Genomic DNA, 27492 nt, shown 5'->3' on the forward strand with positions numbered 1-27492 from the left:
AAAATGTTTCTGAAAAGGGTCAAAGCTATACAAAATACAAGAGTAACCCAATGATACAGTGCTTCATTAAAATTTATCATTTGTTCGATTATTGATTACTGGGCCAAATATTTTATGCAGACTTTTACAATGCCATAAAAATATATAACTATATTATTTTTCTGTATAGATACAAGCAAGAGATACTAAGGTTGCTGTTGATCATATACTTTGTATTAAAACAAAAAGCAGCATATTAAATATGTACTGACCATTTTTTATAACTGCACTGGAAAGACCTACAAGAAAAACTGGACCTCGACAATGGACACTTTATAGTGTTTGAAGCAGCAGATATTGTAGTGGACTCTTCCAAAGCCCTGAGAGACATGTTACACAGATGCAAGCTGATTGTTGCTTATTGGATTTGGCTCCCAACCAAACTTACAAGAAGGCAAAGATTTAACCTTTAAATCCACCTTCTTACCTAAAGAAGCCTTCACACACAGACAGCTACCTTTCTTTGCTATTCAAGGACACCCTTAATGATTTATCTTCCTTCTGTGTGCATGAATGCTGAAAAATATAATGAAATAACATTAAATGTGTGTAGAGATGTTCCAATATTCACTCAAGCTGTACACCAGGGTAAAAACATGTTCATGAATATATTGTGAATATGTTCAATTAGCGTTATTTTTTTTAAAACCTCTGGTCTTTTATTACCTGGCATATTTAATTGTTTACTGTCAAAATGATAAGCACACTACTTTAAATATAATTGTTCCACGCATCCCCAAAAAATTAAATGTAAATGTCATGCAAAAATATGCTAATTTCTTTTTAAACCTTATTTCACATTGCTCAGGGACCAAACAAGATAGTTATTTTCGAGCATATTATTTATTAGAAGCATATGGTAAAATGGATTTAAGATATGTTGTACTTTGAAGAGGGGAGAAAGAACCAGGCTGAAAGGTTGTGGGTTCTCGTCTTGCTGTATGCTCAGGATTACATTCTAAAGGAAGATTACTGTTCGTTCACTGCTAAGGGGATCAGAAATCATGGATAATGCTTAAGCCGCATGTACCTTTGCCCAAGGCAAGCCATCTCCCTCGTTCATTAAAACAAAATGTGACAGTTAACTTAGTTCCCAGTCTTACGTATCTATCCTTCAGAAATAGCTAGCCATACAAGCGCTCATGCTAGTCTCACCTTTGATCACCAAACCTAAGCATTCCCTCTAACAGCAAACTTTAATAGCAAACTGACTGCTAATAAGATTGGAGTCAAAACAGAAGTGCTGAGGAAGAAGAGGAAGGTATCAGTGACGCTGGGTAAGTTCTGAGGAATGCAGAACTACAAAGCAATAAAAGGCCCCAAAATTGCCTCTGCATATTCGTTTGGTGTTTGTTTGTTTGTTTTTAAAAAGTGAACATTAATCAGCTGCTCTGTTCATCAGAGAATGCTGACTCTTATCATAGTTTTTGAATGTAGTATATCACATGGAAATAATCTCTTAAACTACTGCAAAAAAACCACAATCTTATGCCAGATATCTAAGTGAGCCTGTGGAGAAATGTTGTGCTGGATAATTCTTATGCAATTAAAACCATATTTAAAGAAAAGTCAGGTATGAAATTGGAAGCTTGATGTTTATTTACGGATTTTGATGATCCACGAAGTTCCAGATTTCCACATTACATTTCAGAGAAATAAGTCTTGAAAATACTCATCAAATTCTTCTTCCCTGTAAAACAATAGCAAATGGTATTAAGAAGAAGCTCGAGGGGGGGACGACAACATGCATGCAGTCATTTTCATTTACTCACAAGGACATTTTTCAGTCCAAGGTGTGGTACACCTTTTAGGTGTGCTGGCAGGGTCTGTGCTGACAAAAACATTGCACTATTGGGGCATATTGTTAAGCAAACATGCTTACAAAAATGCTTACAACTTATGGTGGCATGGCAGAGGTGCTGTACCAATCTTGCAAATAGATAACACGTGCGCAAACAGTAATGCCAGGGTTGTTAGAGCATTCAAATGTGTGAAATGGCTGAAACAAAACTGAGAAACCTATGGGAAGATTGAAATCGAAGGGGAATGTTCCCAAAGGATGGTGCTGCCTGCAGTGAGGCCCAAACTGCATCCTCGCCCACATTTAAAATGTCTTCCTGAACCTCCCAGACACCAATTGTTACCTTCCTTCTAAGGCTGGTGCTGTCTGTCTTCACCCTGTTGTATGACTGGCCCTGGCTGATAGATTTTTGACTATGCGATTTGCCCGCCACTTTCCCTCTTTTAGAGGCAGAGCAAATTTTATTTTACAAAGTCTCCAAATAAGTCTGCAATTTACAGAGAGGAGTTCTCTTCTCTGTTTCGTTTACTGAAGGAGGACATCTGCCCATAAAGGTTAACTGTAATTGTTACAAATTTGAGGAAAAATGACGTAATTATATTTATTTTAAATAAGCACCATTGTTTTAAAACAAACAGCTACTCATAAAAAAACTGACCGCGTTTTCTCTTCAGTTTCTTGTGGCGGACCCTTCCAAAAATCAGCATCTGAGGGACCATCTTGCTCGTCATTATTGACAGAATCTGTGAATGAAAGAGTAGTATTTAAAATGATTTTAGGAATGTCACATTTTAAACTATGTTTGTAAGCTGCCCAAAGTGGCTGGGGAAACCCAGCCAGATGGGTGTGGTGTAAATATAACAACAACAACAACAACAACAAAAATAATAATCTCAAAGCATTTTCTTTAATAACAAGTCTTTCACAATCCAATGAAGGTAACATTCTCAGTCTATTTTTTGTAAATATTAAAACAGGAGAAGAATTAGGAACAACAGGCTTATGGATAAGCTGCAACTATATTTAGCTAGCTTATATTCCAATATCAACATTGTGAAAAAGACTGACCAAGCCTTTCCTCTTTAAAATCCATCCCTTTGTAATCATGGTGTGCTTTTCTTCCTAAACAGGTAATTTTGGCATGTGATTTTGTGCGCTACAGCCCAACTGCATGAAGGCATAAGAGGAACAAATATTGTTACAGGTTTAAATGACTTGTGTTTATCACCTCTTTTCCTAATCCCAAACAAAGTATCTTTTTTAAACAAGGCAAAAGATGCAATGCAACTAAATAGCCAATGTGGTTTGGGTCCCAACAGCCTATCGGCTGCTGGATTACAAACTGTAATTTTTTGCACTTCCACATTAGCATCAGAATGTACTTTCTTGCCACCTATCAACTCTGCATTGCGTTCAGTGGAATGGACATTTGAATGTGTATTCAAAATGCAGTCCCCAATCCACATCTTTGTACATCTGGCAGCACCTAAGTCCTTTTTTTAAAAAAAAGAAAAGAATTTGGAGCACGGCACTTAATGCTTACTTGGGGTAGAAAATCTCCTGGTAACATGAGCTTCTTGCCGGCATTTTACAGAACGGGCAACATGTGTCTATCTGGGTCACAAGCGTTTAGGAGGCCAGGCTCAAGGCTGGCCCAGGGACCTGCCTGCCTCTCCTCCACTTTGACTGACATGCTCAACAGGAATATGGCTGCGGTAATGGGCCCACCACTCCTTTAAGCCAAAAATCAAGATTTCACCTGCAATTTAGTTACCTTTGTCAGAATCGTCTGATTCTTCTAAGAATGTCTGATCTGAAAAGAGACATTTTTAGAATTTTATGTTAGTTACACATCTGGTTATTAAAATACATGTACAAATATCATGTTAGAAACTCAACATCAACCTAGCAATTCCTGGCATTTGATAAGGCCAGAGAGAAATGCTAAAAAATAATAATTATGGTTTTTAACTAGTAAGTCTCAAATATAGAACAAATGCTTTTGGTTAATACCTAAATGTCAGTTTTCAGCAAATGAGTTTACCATGAAATGTTGCTAAATGTCCAACATAAACATAGTGACCCAGGACTACATAAAGGCTAGTTCATTGGACAACAGGCTGCTTCCTCCACCAGGCCTCCTGTGCACAAATTCTCCTTCTACCCTCAGCCGTAATTTGCAAACCACATGAAACACAGATAATCTTAATTTAGCACCTGAAACCAAGGTTTGGCTTGAAATGTCAGGTTAGAAGCACCCCAGGACAGAGAGATTTGCTTTCAAACCTACTTGGGAAACCTTCCCACCTGTAGGAAATAGACCAGGCATTTTCCCAGTTCCCCTCTTCCTCCCATGTTTGTCCTTTCCTCTCACAACCGGATGTGATCTGCAATCCCACAGGCACACAAATCCTCCTGAGTCGAATCGGCTAGCGGTTTTCCAAACCACAAAATGTACATGTAGAGTCAAACATTCAACTATGAATGTTAACATTTTAAAACAACCTTGCTTTAAGCATAAAGGTTTCTTTTACCTTTATGGCTCTTTCTTTTCTTTGGCTTGTGTCTGTGAGGTGAAGATAATCTTGTTTTCTTTGAAGCTTTGGAGCTTTGTTCTGTGCTTGCTCTCTTTTTCGTTGGTGTGACTTCCTTCCTCCTTTATAAAAGGGAGTGGGTGTTAAAAGTTCTATCAATGTGTTTATCCAGCAACAAAAATATTACAGAAATATATAGTGGGTGGGGAAGGGCTCTTTATAATTCCTGAACAGCCAACCCTGAAAAAATCAGGAAATTTGATGTTTTGAAACTGATCAATTTGAACATAGCATGGATGTTTTTTGTGTAAGAAAAGATGTTTCCTGTATGCTCTAATAAAAGAGAAAAGGTTTGAGCTAACTCAGCTGCTTCCAAAAAAGGGCCACATCTTAGTTGAACATAAAGGTGCAGAGTGTAACCTGAATCAAAGCTTAACCCCAGAACTGTGTAATGCTATCAATCAGTTCTTGAACCAGGAAAGTAGAAGAAGTGTCAATAAACATGCATACACATTTCCCCAATCATAATAATAATAATAATAATAATAATAATAATAATAATAATAATAATTTATGCCCCACCCTCCCTGGCCAGATCTGCGCTCAGGGCAGATAACACCAATAAAATCACAGTAAAAACATAATGGGGGGGGGGGACCGGACCAATTTAAAATACAGGTTAAAATGCAATTTAAAATGCAGCCTCATTTTAAAAGTAGACGATAAATCAAGACCATAAGGGGAGGGAAACATAATGGTCAGACTGAGTCCAAACCAAAGGCCAGGCGGAACAGCTCTGTCTTGCAGACCTTGCGGAAAGATGTCAAGTCCCGCAGGGCCCTAGTTGTGACAGAGCATTCCACCAAGTCGGGGCCAGTACTGAAAAGGCCCTGGTCCTAGTTGAGACCAATCTAACCACCTTGCGGCTCGGGACCTCCAAAATGTTGTCATTTGTGGACCTTAAGGTCCTCCGCAGGGCATACCAGGAGAGGCAGTCCCATAGGTACGTGGGTCCTAGGCGGCATAGGGCATGAGGGGACTTTACGCATACACAAGCAGATTTCCATATGTGTATATGTGTAGCTGGACTAGCAAAGAGGTGCTTCAAGGCTCTGCTCCCCAATCCAACAGCTGAGATTTCAGTTTTGGAAAAGCTGGAAACAGTTGCTTGGGAGAGGAAGATAATTTCAGGTTGTGGCAAACATCTGTTGGGGAACTCACTGGAGCAGATCATGGAATCATAGAATTGTAAAATTGGGCGTGACCCCAAAGGTCATCAAGTCCGATCCCCTGCAATGTTGCAAATACACCAAGGGGAGGAGATGAAACATAACCCCGCCGACATAGCATTGTGCATACAACTCAGTATACCCATATATATATATATATATACAAAGACTGTACTTTCATTACCTGTGGTGAAAGTTTAATTTGTAAGAGCATTCGGGACAAAGCCCTTAAAAAAAGAGGGAAAAAAGAAGAATTAAATGTAGAGGAATTAAATTATCCCCATAATTTTTACATCTAACATCAATTATACCCATATCCTCAGTTTTTGTAAGATTGCCATGTCTAGCATGTCACACATGCTGCACACTAATCAAAACCGTCAGCACTAATTCTGCCTTTTAATAAATAAATCGGAAAAGCATTATTAAAAAAACACTTGTGGAGGTTTTCAACTAAGTTGTTGTGTGTGCGTGTGGAATGAGGTCTGCCCGCACAGAAGGAATTTCCTCACTCTCCTGCCATCCACACTGCCCAAATGTCCTCTGGAGCATTGCTGGGACCCCCAGGACAGGTTTAGGGCACACGGGGGAGTCGCACAGGGGGAGGAGAAAGTGGGAAAGTCTCATAGAAAGAGCAGACCTTGTTCCTTGTGTGCACGCCCCACTTAGTGCTACGCTGGGGTAAGCATAACCAAACTCAATGGGACTTACTTTTGAGTAGATATGTGTTGGACTACCCTGTTGTTCAACCAAAGAAATCTTTGGTGGCCTTTGAACACAACACTAAGACATAATTTAACCACTAGAGGGATTAGCCTGAGCAAAGGGTTGGGCTCATTTGCTCCCTGCTCACCTCTTTTGGCGCAGAAGGTGGTTTTCAGCAAAGCCAAACAACCCACATTCTACAGAAATCAGCTGGTTTGGAATGGATCCAGACTGCACTCCCCTTCTGTGAACTCTGTACTTTAAAAAATCCTGTAATGGGGGTTTATAAAAGTCCTAATGTAATTTTCTAACCCGAGTGAGCATCAACAGTAATAATTCAGCTGGCCAGATCCATTTATAATTAGCTGACTAAACCACTTTGAGGTTTTCTTAAAAGTAAGCAGTGTATTGTTAAATAAAAATAAAAATCAAAGCTCACTGTTAGAACTCACTTAATTTAACAAGTGCGTTTTTCTTTTCGCCATGCTCAACGTAACCAAAATTCACCTCCCAACTCTTCAAGCCTTCTTTCTCATCACAGTGCTTACTTCCACAGGAAAACTGACCTAGAAAGCAGGCAAAACAGAAAACAGCACTAAATTTATCTCTCCCCAGGTAAGTTGCTAACAATTCAGTTAACTGTTAAGGATATTTAACAAGAGGGCCTTCTCAGTAGTGGCACCCTCCCTGTGGAACACTCTCCCTTCAGATGTCAAGGAAATAAACAACTATCTGACTTTTAGAAGACAGCTGAAGGCAGCCCTGTATCAGGAAGTTTTTAATGTTTAAGGTTTCAATATGTTTCGATATATGCTGTGAGCCGCCCAGAGTGGCTGGGGAAATGTTATTATTATTATAACATCATGCGGTATTTACAATGAAGATTAGGTTAGTGTAAATCAGATACACTCTCCAGCACTTTGCATAGGCAAGGGAAGAAAAATAATATATTGCAAGAGCAAGCAAGTGCAATAACACTGTTTCCTTGGTTCTACATAATTATTTGATGGTCCTGGAATGCCATATCCACACAGTTCTATGGTCCAAAATCTAAGACATTGAGAAATATGAGTAATATATTGAAATCATTCCATTAGTGCACAATCCTAAACCAGCATGCCTATTTCAATGGCTGGAGGGGTGTTAGAAAAGAACTCTGCCGTGTGGGGGGTGGGGGCCGCCCCAAGACAGAAGCCCTTGCTATGCCTAGGAAGGAGTCAAGTTCCCACCAGTGACAAACCCCAAACTGGAACATTATAAAGCATGGGGAGGTGGATCCCCAGGGGGCCTAACCCCAGGGGAAGAATAACAAAAAGAAAAGGAACCTGCCCTCCCACCTTCTGCTCGGGCCAGTGTGAGCCAGTGCAGCTTCAGATGTGGTGGTAGCTGGAGCAGTAGTGTACTGTGGGGTCTCAAATTTCAGTGGCACCCTGTGCAACACCCTGTTTTTCATCCTGCATTCTAAACCATGGTTGCAGCGGCCCCGAGGCTCCACGCCCAGTGCAACTGAACCAGTTGTGTTGCCCTAAACCCAGTTCTGGGAGAGCTTCCACTCTAGCTTCTCCATGCCGCTTATTACTGGGATGGATACTGGCAGAGCCAGCCCACTGATGAGGCGGGGTGAAGCAGCTACCCCAGGAGGTGTTCCCACAGTCACCCAGTCCACCCCACTGCCACCAGACAAGCACCCCAGGCAAGGGAGGCTTTGGTGGGGCCATGGCGGAACCATGTTCTGCTGTCCAGCTTTGCCGCTGGTCTCCCCCACCCCTAGGAGTGGAGAAGGGTGGGTGGCCCAGCTGAACAGAATGCTTCACCTCTTACCCAGCAGGGTGGGGAGGATTTGCAAGGGCTTTTCCTTGAGGGGAAGCCCCTTGCAGACCCACATGCCCTTCTCGGGACCACGGGGGTAACAGCAGTGTGCCAACTCATCCCAGACCTCCCCTGGGTACTGGCACTGATGTTCCTGATCCTGGTGACTCCTTTGTGTGTTTTAAATTATTTTTGTTAATTCTCCCCACCTCTCCAACCCCACTTTATGCCACGTTTTAACCTGTTGAAACTTCCCCAGGTTTTCCAAAAGCAGGTTGCCACAGAATCATAGAATTGCAAGGCACACCTGAGAGTCACCTAGCGGAATCTCAGCTAAGGCATCCATGACAGCTGGCCATTAAAGCAACCTCTGCTTAAAAACCTCCAATGAAGGGGAGTGTTGTGTTGGAGTGAAGGTTGTGCTGCAATTCAGAACAAACCATTTAAAACCCCTGATAGGGATGCATAGCTGGACTCTGTACTGTGCACGTCTTTCTTAGGATGCTGAACTTCAGTAACGAAACGGGCACAGCATGTGGCAGCCTTGTTTCAGCATGTCCCACGAATGAAAGCCCAACATCTCGTTTGATTTCACTGGCTCTGTTGTGTTCCTAACCCCGTGTGTAGTACCAGCGACATACAGCCTCTCGGAAAATGAGACCTCCCCATGCCTAGCGAGTGGTAACTATCTGTATTAATAGGCTCACCTCCAGAACTGTTTTTGAAAGATTAACCTCAGAATGTTCTGCCTAAGCTGCTAACCAATGGATTGACAGTGTCCTCAGATACTTCACTTCTGCTGTGCAAAACCAACCGTAATGCTAAAGCAGGAACCAAAGAGCACAGAATGCTGCTGCTCATTTACTTCTCCAAATGAATTAAGAGACACGCAGTCAACCCTGGTTAAAAGAACATTTGAATATTTATACAAAACACACAAACGGGAAGCATCAGGGTTTGTTTGTTTGTTTCATCAATACGGTGTATTTTGTTTTAATTTACACTTACAGCAATCTGATGCCAGCATTAAAACTCTGGCTGATGGTGATGGGTTGGGATTGTAGCCCATGCTTCAAGACATATGCACAAAGGAGACAAAGGATGTGCCTGATTAATAGGCTGATTTTTAGACACAACAGAGCTCTTAATCTAAGAGGGGAGGAATCAAAATATATTTAAGGACCCTCAAAGGCTTGAGCTGCTGTGGCACAAAACAGCCGTTGGGGAACCTTGGAAGAGGGGATTTAAGTCACTTAAGGGTTAGGCTGATCACTTTGTTTAATGGTATGGAGGAATCTTCTCTGACAGCTGATTGGCAAGTATCTCTGGATGCTTCACCCTCAGCCGTACTGTATCTCTTAACTCACTTGCTGGAGTCATTGCGCTCTATCTACGTCCTAGTGGTTTGGCGCAATATTTCCTGTTCGTGGTTGGTATAACTATTTATTTATTAAATCTGTATGCCACCCTTCATCTGAAGATCACAGGGTGTTTCACAACATAAAAATGTGAAATGCAAAAACAAATTACATAATAAAACAAAAACAAACCAATAATCCCCCTCCCACAAACACATTTAAAGGCCATATAATGTTTAATCAGCCAAAGGCCTGGTTACAGAGAAGTGTTTTCATCTGGTGCCTAAGGATAAGTAATGAAGGTGCCAGGCGAGCCTCCCTGGGGTGAGCATTGCACAAACAGGCAGCTACCACAGGAAAGGCTCTTTCTTGTGTTGCTGCCCTCCAGACCTCTCACGGAGGAGGCACAGAAATAAGGGCCTTGGACGACGATTGCAGGGTCTGGGTATTCATTTGGGGAGAGGTGGTCCTTGAAATATTGTGGTCCTGAGCTGTTTAAGGATTATAGGTAGAAAACATCACTTTGAATTGGGCCAGTGCAGTTGGGCCAGGATCAGTGTAATATGCTCAAACTGCTTTGCCCTGGTGAGCAACCTGTGTGCTGAATTCTGAACCAGCCAAAGTTTCCAAACCATCTTCAGAGGCAGCCCTACGTATAACGTGCTGCAGTAATCTAACCTAGAGGATACCAGAGCATAGGCAATAGTAGTTATCTGGGGCATAGCTGAGTCACCAGCTGAAGCTGGCAGAAGGCACTCTGCGCCACCGAGGCCACCTGAGCCTCAAAGGATCCAGAAGTAGCCCCATGCTGTGTACCTGTTCCTTCAGAAGGAGTGTAACCCCATCAAGAGCAGGCAACCTCCCATCCATCTTGGAACCTCCCATAACAATGCCTCAGTCTTCTCTGGATTGAGATTCACTTTGTTGGCTCTCATCCAGTCCATTACTGATGTAAGGCAGTGGTCCAGCACATCCACTGCCACACCTGCAGATAAAAAGGAGGAGGAGAGCTGTGTGTCGTCAGCTCTTTGCTCACAACATACTCCAAACCTCCAGATAGCCCTACTCAGCAGCTTTATGTAAATATTAAACAGCATGGAGGATAAAAACGAACCCTGAAGGAACCCCACATTGAAGGCTCCCTGGGTCTGAAGATGGGTCTTGGTACTTCCCAAGCGTCACCCTCTGGAAACGACCACCCAAGTAGGACGGGAATCCCCATAAAGGAGTGCCACCACCCTAACTTCGACAGCTATGGTAGAAGGATACCATGGTCAATGGTATTGAAAGCCACTGAGAGGTCAAGGAAAATGGTCTTTCTCCCAACAGAGTTCATCATACAGGGTGACCAAAGCTCTTTCTGTGCCAAAAGCAGACCTAAACCCTGACTGAAATGGATCTGCAAAATCAGTTTCCTCCAAGAATGTCTGGCATCAAAATAACTACAATGAAAATGTTTGATATGAACCTCAACCTGGTTATGGAAGGAAAACACAACTTGTTTCATTAAATGATAGCTAGGAAGCCAAGCAGAATTCAGAAGAAAATGTCATTTTAAAATTAATGTCACTGCTGCTTGTTTTTCTTACATACTGGGCTGGGAGAAGCTTTAAACAGCTTCTACTGCCATGCTGAGATGTATGCAAAATCAGAAGAATGTTTGATTTGAGAATGCTAATAAAATAATATACAAAACATGTTTTGCAAGAGTAAGTTCTGCAAAACAGATTACACAACTGCATCTAGAAATGTTTACAAAACTGCTGAATGCTTGCGCCCCTTAGTGGTGAACTATATTATTGATCTATGCTAATAGCTGCCGGTAACTGCAGCTGTCTTTGTGAAGACAGCCTGTGGTTTCAGAAATAATAATTGAGAAACAATAAATGCAGAATATATATTAGCGGACTGCTGCATTGCTAGAACAAGAAACTGTCACAAGAAGCTAGCCATAGCACAGCTGTGCTTCCTATACATTGTTTATTGGAACTTGATCAGATATATTTATATCTTCAAACTTTCTATAAATTACAAAGTATCTATGGTTCCAAGCAAGCAGAAGCTCCCACTGGTGAAACTTGCATTTGCGGCTTCTACCAATCTCTCCTCACCCCTGCAGCTCCAATGCCACCACCTACACAGCTCCAGAGGACGGCCCAACTTAGTGGTGGGAGCACAGGGAGCTGCAGCAGGAAAGGGAAACTCTACCAGCCAAAGCCTGCATCAATAGGCAGGCATGAGAAAAGATTGAATGGACTGTCAAGGAGTGAGACATACAAAAAAAGTCATGTTGTATCAACAGTCCTCTTGCCCTGTCTACTTTACTACCTATGGTTGCATTAGCAAATGCTTCTGGAAACAATACATACTACAGTGGTACCTCAGGTTACATACGCTTCAGGTTACAGACTCCGCTAACCCAGAAATATTGCTTCAGGTTAAGAACTTTGCTTCAGGATGAGAACAGAAATCGTGCTCCAGCAGCGCAGCAGCAGCAGGAGGGCCCATTAGCTAAAGTGGTGCTTCAGGTTAAGAACAGTTTCAGGTTAAGAACGGACCTCCGAAACGAATTAAGTTCTTAACCTGAGGTACCACTGTAAATGAAATTAAGCTTGTTTCTCAACTATTCTCCACCCAGATCATTAAAGCACTCTAGAGATGGTAACTGACAGAACGATATAAGCTAATTTCATGTTATTGTGTATATCTTGAAAAAAATAGTCATTATGTGGTTTATCAGCTGGCAAACAACAATTGGGGGCAGGGGCTGCAGCGGGAAGCCCCATTCTCTGAACAGAACTCTGCTCATAGAAGTTACAATTCAAACCACAATAAGAAAAAAAACAACAACTTGCCTTTTCCTGACACAACCTCTTTCTCATGTCTCCATCTAAATCCAAACTGTTAGAAGAATAAAAGACATGCAGTAAGTATTTTGCACTTACAGATTCAGTGCATCCAGTGCAACTGCGATATTTCTCTTATGCCTCAGGTATTGCAATTTTATTTTTCTAGATCACTATCACTGAATTATGATGATATTGAGCTACGTGTTCCACAGAAAATGGAAAGAATGCATTTCATAGACTCTGATAACTGCTAGTAGGCAAGAAATAGGAATGATTAAAATATGAATTGGTAAGATCCACCCTCGCCTGGAATTGCTTCTGGTGTCACTATAGGTTGCTCTTCCTCCACTTTATAAGTTCAAAGTATTTACTTTAATCCAACTTTCCGTACTTCCTCTGTACCATTTAAATCTTGCAGCTAGTTGCAGGATAACCTTTTATTTGTTCAGGAGACACTGTCCATTCCAACTTTTTCATAATGTCTTATCACAGAGGTCAACAACTTGTTCATGGTCCCAGGAGAAGAGCAGGTAATGAGGTGATCATGAGCTTCAGGGGTGCCAGTGAAATACCCAGCTAGATGCATGACACTACCTGGGAGCAGGGGAAACCTGTGAAGGTGACTGCTGGGATCAAGGCCTATCTGAGAGCCTCCAACTCCTACAGGAAACCCAGGCTCCTTTGTATGAGTAGCCATGTCAGATCTGTACCTGCAAGCCTCTCCAGAACCAGCAAAACAGACAGTAACAAATATAGATGGTATAAATTGTCTGTGCAGGTAGGGGACAGAGAGGTGAAAAGAGCACTCTGGGGAAGTAATACAGGATATATACATTCCTGGGTCAACCACCTCTTCGCCCTGCCATCCCCTCTCACAATACCCCATTTAAAAAGCTGTGTAATGAATAAGACTACAATGTGTACTTTCATTCAAGGGCATTCCCTCTCCAAAAAACCCTGCTTTGAAAAAAAAGACTGCAAATAACACTGTACAGAAAAGTTGGTAGTTCCAATTGGCTGATCTAGATCCAGCATACTGGCCACTTAGCTATACTCCCTTTTTATCATCAAATGACAAGGAATAGACAAAGCACTGTTATGTAGAACAGTCTGTGCCAAAGTGTTATGCATATGTCTATGCCAAAGTCCTGTTCAGCCTCTGCATTTTCAGCAAGGTGCAAGCAGGTAAAAATTGTAACCCACAGCAAGAGCCATTGTGGGTAGTAGCCACTGATAGCATTATTCCACGTGAATTTATCTATTCCTGTTTTAAAGCCATCCAAATTGGTGGCTATCACTACAGCTTCTAAGAGTGAATTCCATAGTGTCTCCCTGCACTGTGTGAAGAAGTACAGTGATACTTCCGGTTACAGATGCTTCAGGTTACAGACACTTCAGGTTACAGACTCTGCTATCCCAGAAATAGTACCTCGGGTTAAGAACTTTGCTTCAGGATGAGAACAGAAATCGTGCTCCGGCAGCAGGAGGCCCCATTAGCTAAATTGGTACCTCAGGTTAAGAACAGTTTCAGGTTAAGAACAGACCTCCAGAACGAATTGAGTTCTTAACCAGAGATATCACTATACGTAATTTCTTCTGTCTGTTCTGAATCTTGCAACATTCAGCTTCATAGGATGTCCATGAGTTCTAATACTATAAAACAGCCACAGTCACCTCCATGAGACCTGCATTCTTGTGTGTTCACACTAGGCTATACTTTGGCTTATGATGACATGCAAACCAAGACATTCTCTCTACAGTACCTATTATTGGCCACAGGTGTTAAGATACTGGCTATGTTTCTACCTATCGTCTCTGCAATAGAATACATTGCCTTAAGAGAGATTACATTCACTTGGATGAACATAGACAGCCCCCGAGTTACAAAATCTGTCCAGCATGTACCTTGTTCTCTTTGTATTTAGTCAGATCTGCTATGCAGTACTCCTTGAATAATTTATCGTAGTATTTCTTGCTGAGCCTCTTCTCCCTGAAAGATGGAGACATTATTATGGGTTAGTTGGTTAGATAACACAAATGTGGGCAAAAGATAGAAGTTTTTTTCTATCTTTTTATCTTATATTAAAAAGGCAGGAATAGTAGCAAGGTAGTTTTATAAATGTACAGCTGTCACAGAAAATTAAAGAAAAAGCACAATTCAATGGCCTTTTCTTTAAATACATCCTATGCATTTATGCAGAAACCACCCTGTGTTTAAATGGGGATAGTGAATATAGAGGTGAAGAGAATTGGTGGGCCAGTTGGACAACTCCCATCAGTCCTGGCTAGCATGATAAGGGATAGCCAATGGTAAAAAATGAGAGGAGCTACAGCCCAGCAACATCTAGAGAGCCACAAGTTCTGCACATCTGGTGTATAGAATTGCAGCCTAACACACAGCTGAGAAACAACTTTGAAGATGCCTTGTTTTGTAGCATTAAAAACAAATCACTAGATTGCTTTTAACTGGCAATGCACAACAATAATTCCCACTCACTCGCATCATGAGTCTATTAGCCACAAAGGTGTACAATTAGACTCCTTAAGTTTATCAAGCCATTTTACATAAAAAGAATATGTATGAATTAACGTATTTATACAAGAGAGAAATAAATGAGATCAATCCCAGCCCAAGTTACCAGTTCATGTCAGCTTCATCTTCCTCTCTCCACAAGAATCTGTGGTTTTCTCTTATAATGTCAAGGTCAGTCTTGTCATTTTCTCTGTTTAAAAATCAATCAGATATCAAATGATTATTATTATTTTTTAAAAAAAAAGATTACCTCTCTTCATTTGTTGCATTTCCTTTCAGAATCTCTAACACATTCAGTTTCATTTTACAGCTCACTTTTCCGGAAAAATCGGTGTCCAAAGTGGCACAAAATACACAATGAGCAATGTTTGTCCCTGCCCTTATGCAGCATTTGAAAGGGTGGAACACTTTGCAATTCAGCAAGGAGGAGATGGAGGCAGGAAAGACATAAGAAACTTCTGCGCCTGAGCCAATGGGGAGGGAGGTTTGGCTGGCTGTAAAATGCCTTAAGTCTGCCTCCCAACTGAGTTGGGGAAAACATGGAATCCATCCATCCTGCCACTCTTCTGTGCAGGGCTCACTGGTCTCTTCAAGACCATATGAGATGTTCTGCCTTCATCTTACATGGCTGTGGGATGCCCCCCCACACACACACACTCTGCACTGTATCACTGTGTTGCTTTTCCCCAACACAAACAACAACATGGGATGGATGCAAGTAAACTGTAACATGTGAAGCACTCCTGAATTATCCGGAGTTTACTTCCGCACGGCCCACTCCTATTTACTCAAAAGTACGCCCTCAGTGATTTCACTTTAACTTGCTCTCTATTATTTATGCATAAGATTACAGACTTAGTAACTTCTGAAAGCAGACAGACTTCTGTAATTATTTTGTACTCACCCTGAACGTTTAAAATCTTCTTTCTTGCCACCGTAGTACAAAATATAGTCATTGACCATTTTCTTATGTCTTGCATACTGACAAAAATTAAGGAATTTGCTGACAGCATTTTCCTGCTTTCCAAAAAAGAAATAAGATAACTGGAAATCTATTGTTCCTTTGCTGAAAGAACTCTGCCTACACCTAGCAAATTTGGAAATGGCTCACACAGCATATGAGGGACCACTCAAGGAACAAGACAAAGATTTCTGCAAGAGAGAAATTGGGGAGACTGACAAATCTAGTGACAAAATTTTACCATTCCAAGATAAAATCTACACTGGAAGGTTCCAATTTGGGCCATTTCATACAAGTGCCAACCACAGTGCAATTGGCAAAATTAGCACTATGACATGATGTAGTTATCTGATGAAAATACTGAACAAGGAAAATACTCATAATATGGTAATTCCCGATATAATGTCTTACAAATTTTTTTGACACAGGCTTCTTCTGTGCTGGTTATTTTTAACCAAGGACAACACAATAAATACAGGCAAGTAACTGCAGGGGTGGGGGCAGAATATTTAGTTATTTTAGAATTGTCCCAGAACTGGTTACATAAAAGCCGCCTAGAAGTGTTGCTTCCTTTGTCAATAAAGCAACAGGCTTTCAGCCATGCTATCATGCTATCATAAATCATTTATCAAGCTTCTAACTTACACAGCACGTATACAAATATAGACAGAGAGCTCTGCCCCTAGGATATAGCACTAAATATTACAAGACAAGGCATAGACAGTTGAACTTTGTACACTATTGCTGACACAGGCCTAATATATATATGAAGCTGAACTAAGGACACCCCACTCCATGTAAATAGAGAAAGCAATCCACCCATCAGCTGGATTCATGACAGACAATGAATGCTATCCAAAAAAAAATGAGGTAAAGCAAAACAATGGAATATCCTTCCGAGAAAGGACACAAACTATTCAACTATTAACGCCGCATTTCATTGAAGAGGTATCAGGAGTGAAGTGGTCACTGCCTGTATATTATTGACTAGAATCCAGCTTTGGAGTCATACCTCTCTTCCACCCACACGTTTGTTGTCTTAAAAGACAGCAAGAACAGAAATAGGAGCATCCAAGTTAGTTCTTCTAATCAATTGAGGAAGGCTTTATGTCATACTCAATAGCACTTGTGGTGGTGGTGTAGTGGCACTGCTCACCTGGTTCCCCAATGCAAAGTGTGGCTGTGGGCATAAAGGCATCAGAGTGGCTCCACCACTGTGCCCACACTGAGCTCTCCTCCTGGCAACTGGCAGAGATGCTCACTGTTTAGAAGCCAGGTGAGCGATGCTGCCCCACCTGCCCTACTGACTGCAACTGGTACTGTTCAACCTGCTGCAGTAGCTACACCTACTGAATTCTCCTTGTAACAAGAAAAGGGCACTGAGGCTCATTAGAAGGAGCTGCAATCCATTTGCCTCCTCTTTTGTTCTTTCCGACAGCCTTCAGGCACCTTCCTGGAGAAGAAAAGCAGCACACCTATTACTAAAGAGCTCAATCTCACTCAATGACTCCCTCTCAGGTCATCATATTGTCAGTTCTGCCCCAGATCATACTGTGTTGTGTCAAGTCAAGTTGGTGTTTCTGTTGGGAGTTCAGAAGGAATAAATTGTTCTAGCAGGTGGTATAGGCAAGGGCCCTGATTGGCAGGCTGCAGCAATGAGATCCACACTGTGCCACAAGAGCGCTCCCTAGAAAAACTTACATATAACCAAGATTATATATGTGGCAAATTTAATGGCTGGTACTTAACTATGCTCAGCGAAAATTCCTCTCTTAGATCATGAGAAATGAAATCCTATACCCTATCCCTAAGGAAGCAAACTCTCAAACAAAGGTCTCTTTCATGAAGTTTCCTCTTCTTCTCAAAATTAAGATGAACTGTTTCTTCATCAACGCAAATTTAAAGGATACAGCATCCAATGCTAGGAAATGAAATCTTTGATTTCTTGCTTCTTCCCTGGTAAAAATAACAACATTATTCTAGTTGTCTACATGCCATGTGCTTAATGCTGTTCTGAAAACATTCCACAAGTATGGCAATGTACCTGTCCCATTCATCTGTCGCCACCTGTCTGTGGGCCACCTTGCTCTGTTTTTCTTTCTGGAAGGGCTTTTTGAGTAATGCATCTTCATTCCTTATCATGCAGGAGGGGAAACACACAGAATTGGTTATTAGATGAAAATACATATAAACAGAACAGCAACTTAGTGTTAAAAGAAAAGCTTACCCCCTGTCAATAATTAGTTGGACCACTTGGAGAAGAGATGGGAAGTAGGAGGTTGATCTACACCACCACTCATTCGCCCCCCACCCCCCACGGCATAGAGCAGGGCCAGCAACTCCCACTGCTACAGCATGAGCTTCCTCTACACCCCTCTCTTGCTTCTGGATTAGCAATTGGAAGGCCAATGGATCATCCCCAGGAGTCAGACTTGACCCTGGATTTTCCAGGCACTGATCTCTAACTTATTGGGTAAAGGAAGCTGTGTTGGCCCATGAGAAAAACCCCAAAGTCCACATTCCTAAATAACAATAAGTAGTACTCGGACATCTGGGATCAGGAACAGGGGCTTACAGATTGGAACATGCAGCTTTCATATGGGTTTAAGCTCCAGCATATCTCTAGATATTTAGCACTGAGTGTTAGTTCTCCATAGGAATCGCTCCTAAAGGACTACCATGCAAAGAAAGCTCACTAAGGTTTCTTTTCTGCAAATCAAATTGCATCCCTCTCTTGACATCTGAGCAACATTACAAGAGTTAACTAGGAATCTACTTTCTTATTTTCAAGTTTAATGTCTGTCACTTCTTTACATCTACATGTTTACAACTCTTCTGATGCTCTGAGCAGCTGGTAGAGATGAAAGATCTATCCCTGGAATGCAACCCAATGAGTTGCTTAGCTGTCTTTGTGCATGTCTTCTAAACAGGGAAGCTCCAGTTCTTTCTCCAAGACATTTATACAGCTGAGACAGGAAGTCTGGCACTCTATGCAATGCACTGGTGTCATCTACAGTTAGGCCAGCCCAGTGTGTAGAAAATGTTGCACTAGAACTGACATTCAGCCAAGGCTGGGGCAAGGAAGTTATATTCTTTGATCTACTCTCCTGAAGTTAAGCAGACAGCCCCAGCTGGTTTTGGTGTTGTTGTTTTTGCTCTTGAATGCTGTCTTCAGCACAGGAAAGGCAACTAACCATTAGGTTAATAAATAATCCACATAAATAAATTATTTAGGCATGTTTAGGGATTTACTCCCAGGTAAGTGTGCATAGGACTGCACCCTTAGTTGCCACAAAAACAAGTAATAGGATATAATAATCAAGCAGCAAGAGCACTCCATTCCCTTCCAGCAGGTGTCTTCTTCTTTCATAGCCTGCTGCCACCTGGCTTTGACTGCTTTGATCTCTCATTCAGTAGCTTGATTAATCCTGCTGAGATGTGGCAGAGGGAAAATCAAACTAAAGGACCAACTAGGCCTCAGTGCTGTTCTTGTAGAGATGAAGCGCAGAACTGCAAGAAATGAGATGGCACAGAGGCACTAGATGAGCACAGCAGTTCTCCCCTACCCCGCTCCTCATTGGAGATAGCACTCTCTGTCAAGCTTGAGAGAAAGAAGATGAAGGAGTCTGTCATTTACACTCCTAGGAAGGACCTTATAATACTACTAGTAAAAGGCATTACCTATTTTTCTGCTGGTCCGATTTCTCTCCTGTTTCATCATCACTAAAATCAGAGTCATATCCTCCATGGCCAAGGATCTGGGAGAGGAATTTCAAGACAAAGAATCTAGTAAATTTAAGGATCACAAGACACTGATTTAAAAGAGAATTGCCATCATTTCCCACTAAGTTTAAAGGAACAAGAAGCATGTTTTGATAGCCGATCCAAACTACTTATTGGCTTCATAAACAGAGAGAAGATGAGAGGAAGTAAACAGATTTCTGCATGTCCCCTCTGCTTAGAAAACCACACCCCATAAGAACAGCACTTCATCAATTGCCTCTGACTCCAGAGACTACTGAAGAGGACTGTCACAACAGCAGCAGCCACACATCATTGCATGTCTCTTCCAATGAAGTTTCACTGCAGGAGCACATAAGAGGTGATGTGGGAAAGCACCTAGGAGCAGAAGATGTAAAGAGGCTCTCTGCACACATATATTTACCAGTGCATCAAAAGATCCTAGTATCATCTACATGTTATTGCCCATCTTTCAGTGGCTAGCCCATCTCTGACTTTCTCAGGTCTTTGCACAACACCCTGCCAGCACCATGGAAAAACCAGGAGTTGCTAACATGGTGCCTTCCAGAGGCTGCTGGACTACAACTCCCATAATTCCTGACTACTGGCTATGCTATGGTTTTAGAGTGGAATCCAAAAGTATCTGGAAGGTACATAATTGGCTATTCATGCCCTGACCGACAGGTCCTAACACCTTTTCAACCAAGTCCTCCAAGTAAACTCTACAATGAACTAGATTCTACTTCTGTCTTATCTAGGAAATGATTCAGAGATGATGGAACAAGGCAACATCATAACCCAGGCACTGAAGCATCTAGGACTGGTTCACAGAGTCCTATTTCCAGTTTTTCTCTTCACACAATCAGCAATAGTGGCTCTCCAGTGAAGCATATGTCCATGATTATAAATTTACAGGGGGAAAATATGTCAGCATGAAAATCTGGAATTTATTAAGTAGGATGGATCCATAATGTCCTTTTAAAGGTTGCATAATACTTCTTCCTTACACACAATGCGCACCAGCATTCGGTCTCAATTTAGGAGAAAGTGAACTTTTCCCCTTTCAGTAAGTCACTCTCTAATATCTAAATTGCATGTCTGGTTTAGAAAATGCCATACACTGATCAAAGAGCAGTAAAAGGATATAATGATCCCCAACTTTCATTTAGGCTTATGAGTAAAAAGGAGGGATTCTAATCTGTAATAGTGAGACAGCACAAAATCAAGGTGTGATAATTATTCTGCATGAAAAAGTATGGCATGCAAGAGTGCCATCTTATGTACGTGGCATCACCAGAGTAACTAGGACAGACACTTACTATGAAGTAGCCCCACAGCATTCATTGTTATGAGAGTAACTGCAGTAATACCTGGCAATACCTTTCTGCTCTGAGAGGCCAGAGTTCAAATCCCTACTCTGGTATGAAGCCCACTGTGTGACCTTGGGCCATTCAGCCTAACCTACCTCACAGGGTTGTTATGATGTAAAACTGAAAGCAAGAGAGGCATGGACTCCACCTTGAACTCCTTGGAGGAAAGGTGGGTTATAAATGCAGTAATAAATAAATAAATAAATAAATAAAACCTCTGGCAGTGACAGCTTATTTCTGTTGTCATTCTTTATCTGCAGCTCTAGGAATTAACATGTTCTTGCAGTTTAGTGCAGATTATTCTTAAAAACAAGTGCATGTGTTTCTACAGTATACAGTGGTACCTCGGGATGCAAATGGGATCCGTTCTGGAGGCCCGTTCGCATCCTGAATGGAACGTAAGGCGCGGCGGCCGTTTCCACGCATGCGCGTGACATCATTTTGAGCGTCTGCGCATACGCGAGTGGCGAAACCCGGAAGTAATGCACTCCGAGAGCGCTCAACCTGAAGCACTTTCAACTCAAGGTGTGACTGTATATACAATATATAAATACATATATACACAAATATTCTATTTGTATATATACAAAATATATACAAATTGTAAAAAGACTAGAGTAGGTATGCAATAAGGCACCCTTTAACATTTTTCAGTGACAATGTGTTTAGCATAGTGTTTCAAAGTGGCAAAAAAAGAATGTTTTTCCATCCTTTCAAAATATGTAAATGGATGAAACAGTTCTTCTAATCTGCAGTAGCAGTTGTGAATACTGAGAGGAAAATAGCTATTTAGGATTAAAATGGAGTACAAACGTTTCATCATACGTGTGTGTTTTTTGACTGGCCTGGGATCACTAGATAAAGAGCAGTATGTAAATAATCTTTAAAAAAACAACCCAAAATCAAGCATGTTTACCTAACACTTATGATAATTAGTGAGGCTGATAAACACAAGGCTGAGGTTGCAATCCTAGACATTAGGGCTGGAAAGCCAGTGGCACCCCGGCTGTTTTTGGACTCCCATCAGCCAGAGCCAGGATGCCCAAAAGCCAGGGATGGGGGGAGCCACATTTTACAACATCTGGAGGGTCCATTCGGTTTTCCCTCTCCGCTGCGCCATTTCCCTGTGCGTGACCTCATCTGTCAGCAGCAGCAGCAAAACATTGCACCGCAAATGTTGCTGAATCAGTACAGAAAACAAGATTAGAGCCATTTTAAAATAAAGCCAGATTCTTTTTTTGCATTTGCATTTTGCCCTTCTTTCAAGCTGGCTGGGAGGCACCCACGACTTTATTCCCAAATTAAACTTCGTGAGATAAGACTGATGAGAAATAAGTTGCTTTCCCACGGAATTAAACTTCAGGCCTCCTCGGTCCAAGTGTGACCCTGTGCCCATCAACCCACACCATATCCATTGCTAGCCAGTGCAGAATTTACCCCCTATATATAAACCGCGTTAAAAACAAAAACAAAAAAAGTTTAAGTGTTAAGCCTCCTACATTCAAACTTTAAATGCGGGGAGTCCGTGGACGTATGCATGCAAGCTTCGGGGTCGGAACTGCCTTAAGAGATGCAATCCCCTCCTGCCTCCTCTCCCCAAACCCACAGGAGAGTCTTCGGGACCATTATTCTTATTTTCATTTTTGCTGCCCGACCCGCAGCGAGCGCCTTCCCAGCCGGTCACTGAGGCGACGGGCTCCGGCCCTCCGTTTCCTTCTCCCTCCCCCGGGGCTAGGGGCTCCGACTCACCGCATTCGAGAGATTCATCTCCGGCGGCCGCCCCGGCTTCCAGCCCGTTCGCTTTGCCTGGGAGGAAGAAGCGCGGCGCTTAGGCCTCTCCTCCTCCCGCGGAGGAGTCCCTCAGAGAGAAAGGCCCCGTCGGAAACCGCGTCCGCAGCCCCAGGGGGCCGGGCGGAGAAAGCTTTGGCCGCGCTGGGCGGCGACTCTCCGGGGCCGGATCCTTGTCCGCATGAAGGCTCGCTCGCTGTTCCCTCCTGACTTGGGAGTCGTCGGCGGGCGGCTTTCTTCGCTCCCTCTCCGAGCAGAAGGACAGGCCTGCAAATCTCCGCCCGCCCCAGCGCAGGGGGGAGGCCGGCCACCTTCTCGCCGAGCACAGCGCCTCCCTTGCGGTCCTGCGAGAAGGCGCCGTGCGTGGTATCAGGCGCCCCCAGGTGTGGTGGTCAGTAGCGAAGGGCAGACACTTCATGATCATAAGCATTGCCCCTTCTAAGATTAGGCAGAAAAAATAATAATGAATTTCTGCTCATTATGGATTCCCTCATATTCGCAGTTAAGGTAGTGAAGAACCCCTGAACACCTTGAGGAGTAAGGGGAAATTTCACTGAATTCGATGCAAGTTTTAAGGGCTCGCCCACCACTTCTGTTTGTCCCGTGATTTCTAGGCCTGAGAGGTTTTTCTTTCAAATTATTTTTATTAGTTTTCCAAATTATTGCAAATCAAACCAAATTACTTTAATTCAGTACAATTAAAAAACAACAACAAACAGGTTTCCCACTCCTGTTGCGAACAGGTTTTTCCACTTACCCTGGAAAACCGGCTGTTTACTGCTGAATGGGAACAGACATCCTGCAGAAAACCCGATCGATGTTTGTTCCCATTCAGCAGTAAACAATTCTAAGTGTTTCAAAAACTTGTGATCCAAAAAAGGCCAGACACACAGAAGCCACATTTTATTCAGCTATAGTCTTGCTAAAGTATATTCTCAAGTAAATGGAATGTTTTCAAGGATGGATCACAGACGTCTCTTAATGAAATAATTCTGTATGTTTATATATATTAAGGGTGTGCTGCAACCACAATATTTGCCTTGTGTCTGTATCTGTAGCTTTTGGAAGCAGCCTGATCTGTTTTGGATCTGCTCTGTCATTCCAGTTCGATTCAGGTTCATTTCTGTTCATCCAAATCTCTGTTTTGCTCCCTTTGACTATAATGGGGAACCTAAAGATGGTGGTCATGTCCCCCCCCCCTTTTTTTAACATAAGTGGGTGGAATTTGCAGGCAAATGAGCCCCTTTGACTTGGATGGAGCTTGCCAAGTTCCATGCATACCCATTCAGGGAACTTTTACAATTTTTTGTAAAAAAAATGTTATCTGCCAGAATTGGATGCACATTTTAGGCATGGTCCAGCATGCTAAAGGGATGAAGTCTGTCGAATTTCAGAAATAAAGGTGCATTGGTTGTTCTGAAATGAAAAGCTTTGCTATTTTCGGGTGTGCATTCCCCTTTGGAAACTGTAGACATGAGGGAGGTGCCCCTGGGTAGAAAACCTGTCAAATTTCAGACAAATAGGTGCAGACTGGATGATGTTACCTTCATTATATCTTAAAAAGCAACAACTGGGAGAATGATTTTTTCTCACTGCTCCCCCGCCCTTCCTGGAAGCATCCTCCATGAAAAAAGGAGAGAGCTATGGTTTTTATGGAAACAGCTATGTGAGAAAGAAGCAGGCTACCTCAGTCTCTTACCTCTGTCTCATGCCCTGCTGTCATAGCCAAAACTCAAAGGGGAATGACAATCCACATCCTTCCCCCTCTCTTTCAAAATGGGGACAGGGAAGGGGGCACAATTCCACTTCTTTCTCCTCTCAAGCTCTGGGTGTTTTCCCAGACATCTTGATTTCATTTCTCAGCAAAGGGGAGGAGGAAAAGGCTGTGTGTTTGTTGAAAAGCTACTTGGAAGGTTGGGAATTCCCTAATCCACCTTGAGATCTCTTGCTTTGGTGTAACCCAACTCAGTAACATGAAAGACTACCCTGAATCACCTTGATGTGCCTTGTTATTTGGGTATACGCACAGCTAATGCACACCCCTAATATATATTCCACTATATAATGGATGTGATTTTCCTTTAAAGGAACTCAACTTAGTGCTTGCAAAAGTGGCATCACGTGAATTATTCAAATAACTCAAAATAAATAATTTATACATACCAGGCGATAAAAGCCAGTCCCTCCCTCCCCTCTTTTGTCATCCCACTCCCAAGGAACTAAAAGTCTATTTTTGTATGAATGAATCTTGATATAAGTCTAGCAACTAGGCCAACATAATCACATTTTGTGCACGTAAAAGGAGAGAAGATTTATAATTCTTCATTATACTTGTTATACAAGCTGCAAGAGGCAGCTTCCAAGATAGTGAAATTCTAGACAGTGACCATTTCAGCTGCTGAGAAATAAGATTTTTTTGTGTGTGTTTGTGAAACCATGTTTAAAAAGCCAGTAGTGCTGGATAAATAATAAGGTATGCTATCTATCAGACTGGTAATGGAGAATCTTTTAGGGTTTCCTTTTTATTTTCTTGTTTATACTCTGTGATCTCAGATATCTATAAATTAAAACTGGTCCCAAGATTTCTCATATCTGTCTCATGTCTCATAGCTGTCTCATATCTATTCCCTTTAAAGGCAGTGCATTTCCCACATACTGCTGATAAAATAGGTAGTTGGAAACCCCAAAGAGTCTTGTGGCAACTTAAAAGATAACACATTTAATAAACTTGTTAGTCTTTAAGGTGCCGCAAGACTCCCTGTTTTCTGCTGCAAGAGACTAACATAGCTACCCTTCTGGAAATAGCTAAGTGGAGATAGTGAATGTTCATCTCTGTCTCAACAGTTGTTCCTTGTATCTTTCACTAAGGCGAGCTTTAACAACTAACATCCCCATCGATTGGTCTTAAATCTGCATGTAGGACAGCCTCAATGGCCATGAATCTTACATCCAAATCCCGTGTCCAAAAGTCATGGGTCTGGATGGTTCTTCTAATCTAAATGTGTCTTAGAATGACTTCAGCAAAATATTTCCATAGAACCAAAATAGAGAACACTATATTCTGCTATTGATTTTTGTTCCTAAGTTGTCTCTGTCTTGAACTTTTTCCAGTACAGGTACGACCTTGAGCAAAGATTCTGCAAACAAAGCTGCTGGATTCTGGTGAAATAAGATAGTGATGGCACAGGTGATCAACAGCCAGTTATCATGGCCCTGTAAGTTCCAACTGTTGGTTCCTCAGGATTTAAAAATCACATCACACACCCCAGACACTTCAAATGGCACCTGATGATCTACCTCATTTCTAGGTGAAATAAAAGTCCTAAAGGAGATACCAGAGACCCCATGGCACTTTGAAAGAAAAGATTTCAGTTAACTAGCAAGGATCTTTTAAAGGTTCTGTTTGGAAATATCCAGGAATGGGGCCTGCCTAATATTGAATAGGTTAATACTCCACAATCATGGGGCCACCACCCAAAAAGCACAGTATCATATCAGACACTTTAATTATACTAACTGCAATGTTAGATTACTTATGGCATTGTTTTTGTGTTGTTCCTCTGGAATGTTCTGACATCTTCAATTTATTGAATTTTATTGGGAAATCATATCTGAGCTTTGTATTGTGTTTTCAGTGGCTCCATTTTTTACACTTTCATCAGTAAGGTGATGCACATGTCCTGCAAACAATGCACTCATAATAGGTGGAACAAATGGTTGAATAGATCCTAGATTTCTTAGGTTATTCAGTTATAGAGGGACTATGTTACAATTTTGTTATTTTTCAATAAGTTAATTTGAAAACAACCAGCGTAAACAAAATGCTGAAATATTGTCTTCTGTTTCCTAAAAAAAAAAGTCATTCATGAATCTGTGACTTAAGAATGTGCAAAAGAATTTTCTGTTGTTTTGTTTTGTATTAAAGATGGTCTGTGGCCCCAGATTGACAGTGTTGTGTTTGCCCATCTCTAGACCAATCTGTTCCAAAAATAAGTCTTCATGGGTTTTATCCTTCCTTGGGTCCAGGGCTTTTTTTCAGCTGGAACTCTCCAGAATGGCATTCCAGCACCTCTGAGCTGACCTTGGAAGTTTGGGGAGAGATTGACCAGCCTCAGCAAAGCCTCGCTGTGCTTCCAGCTCACGAGGAGACCCTCCCCAGAGCCTGAAGGGGACATCCTCTGTGAGCTTTTTGTGAGCCAGAGGCACAGTGGGCCTTTGCTGAGGCTTTTCAGCCTCCCGGCTAATAGCTGACACATGAGAAAGCTGTGCCTCAGCTGAGCAAGCCCCCAGCTGCTCCGGAGCCAGAGAGGCCTGGGGTGGGGGCTCCTTAAGCTGCTGTGCTGAGGCACGGAAGCCTCTCCATGCCCCATGCTCTGGCTCACACAAGGCATAGGGATGGGGAGAGGTTGCTAGGCTGATCAGCTGCAGTGCAGCCTCAAAAAGCCTCTGGCTGGCAAGGGAACTACCCCCCTCAGCTCAAAGAGATCCTCGTTGGGCTCTGTGGTGGGTCTTTTGCATTCCAGCACCCTTTTCTCTAAGGAAAAAAAATCACTGCTTGGGAATATCAAAGGAAAGGCCACTGTTTGGATATACAGTGGTGACCCGCAAGACGAATGCCTCACAAGACGAAAAACTCACTAGAGGAAAGGGTTTTTCGGTTTTGTGTTGCTTCGCTAGATGAATTTCCCTATGGGAAAACGTCTTGCGCTTTTTTCTTAAAGCCGCCTGAAGAGGCGCAGTTGCGACGGACCGTGCTTCGCAAGACAAAAAACATC

At 42.2% G+C, this 27492-nt stretch overlaps 2 protein-coding genes across 3 annotated transcripts in view; one reads left to right on the forward strand and one right to left on the reverse strand.

The window, feature by feature from the left end:
• Positions 1-1615: 1615 nt before the first annotated feature.
• On the reverse strand, positions 1616-22820 carry LOC308586060 (protein FRA10AC1 homolog). The gene is made up of 14 exons (XM_081192315.1): positions 22679-22820; positions 19500-19576; positions 17863-17952; positions 17729-17774; positions 15762-15838; positions 14964-15047; positions 14230-14314; positions 12331-12376; positions 6761-6874; positions 5788-5830; positions 4375-4496; positions 3615-3653; positions 2499-2583; positions 1616-1729 (listed from the first exon to the last, which is right to left on the reverse strand). Exons 1-14 carry the CDS (start codon positions 22694-22696, stop codon positions 1687-1689), a joined length of 969 nt encoding a protein of 322 aa, XP_081048441.1. The 5' UTR covers positions 22697-22820; the 3' UTR covers positions 1616-1686.
• Positions 22821-22944: 124 nt separating this feature from the next.
• Positions 22945-27492, forward strand: part of LGI1 (leucine rich glioma inactivated 1) — a 29203-nt gene continuing 24655 nt past the window's right edge. The window contains exons 1-2 of one of the 2 annotated variants that reach the window (XM_081192312.1): positions 22945-23083; positions 25829-25932. In XM_081192312.1, coding sequence (XP_081048438.1) covers positions 25925-25932 — 8 coding nt within the window. In that variant the 5' untranslated portion in view covers positions 22945-23083; positions 25829-25924. Of the gene's footprint in view, positions 23101-25828; positions 25933-27492 lie in introns of both variants that reach the window. The other variant, XM_081192311.1, reaches the window with a different exon arrangement.

The sequence above is a fragment of the Podarcis bocagei genome (genome assembly GCF_964188305.1).
Source record: "Podarcis bocagei genome assembly, chromosome: 4".
NCBI lineage: Eukaryota > Metazoa > Chordata > Lepidosauria > Squamata > Lacertidae > Podarcis > Podarcis bocagei.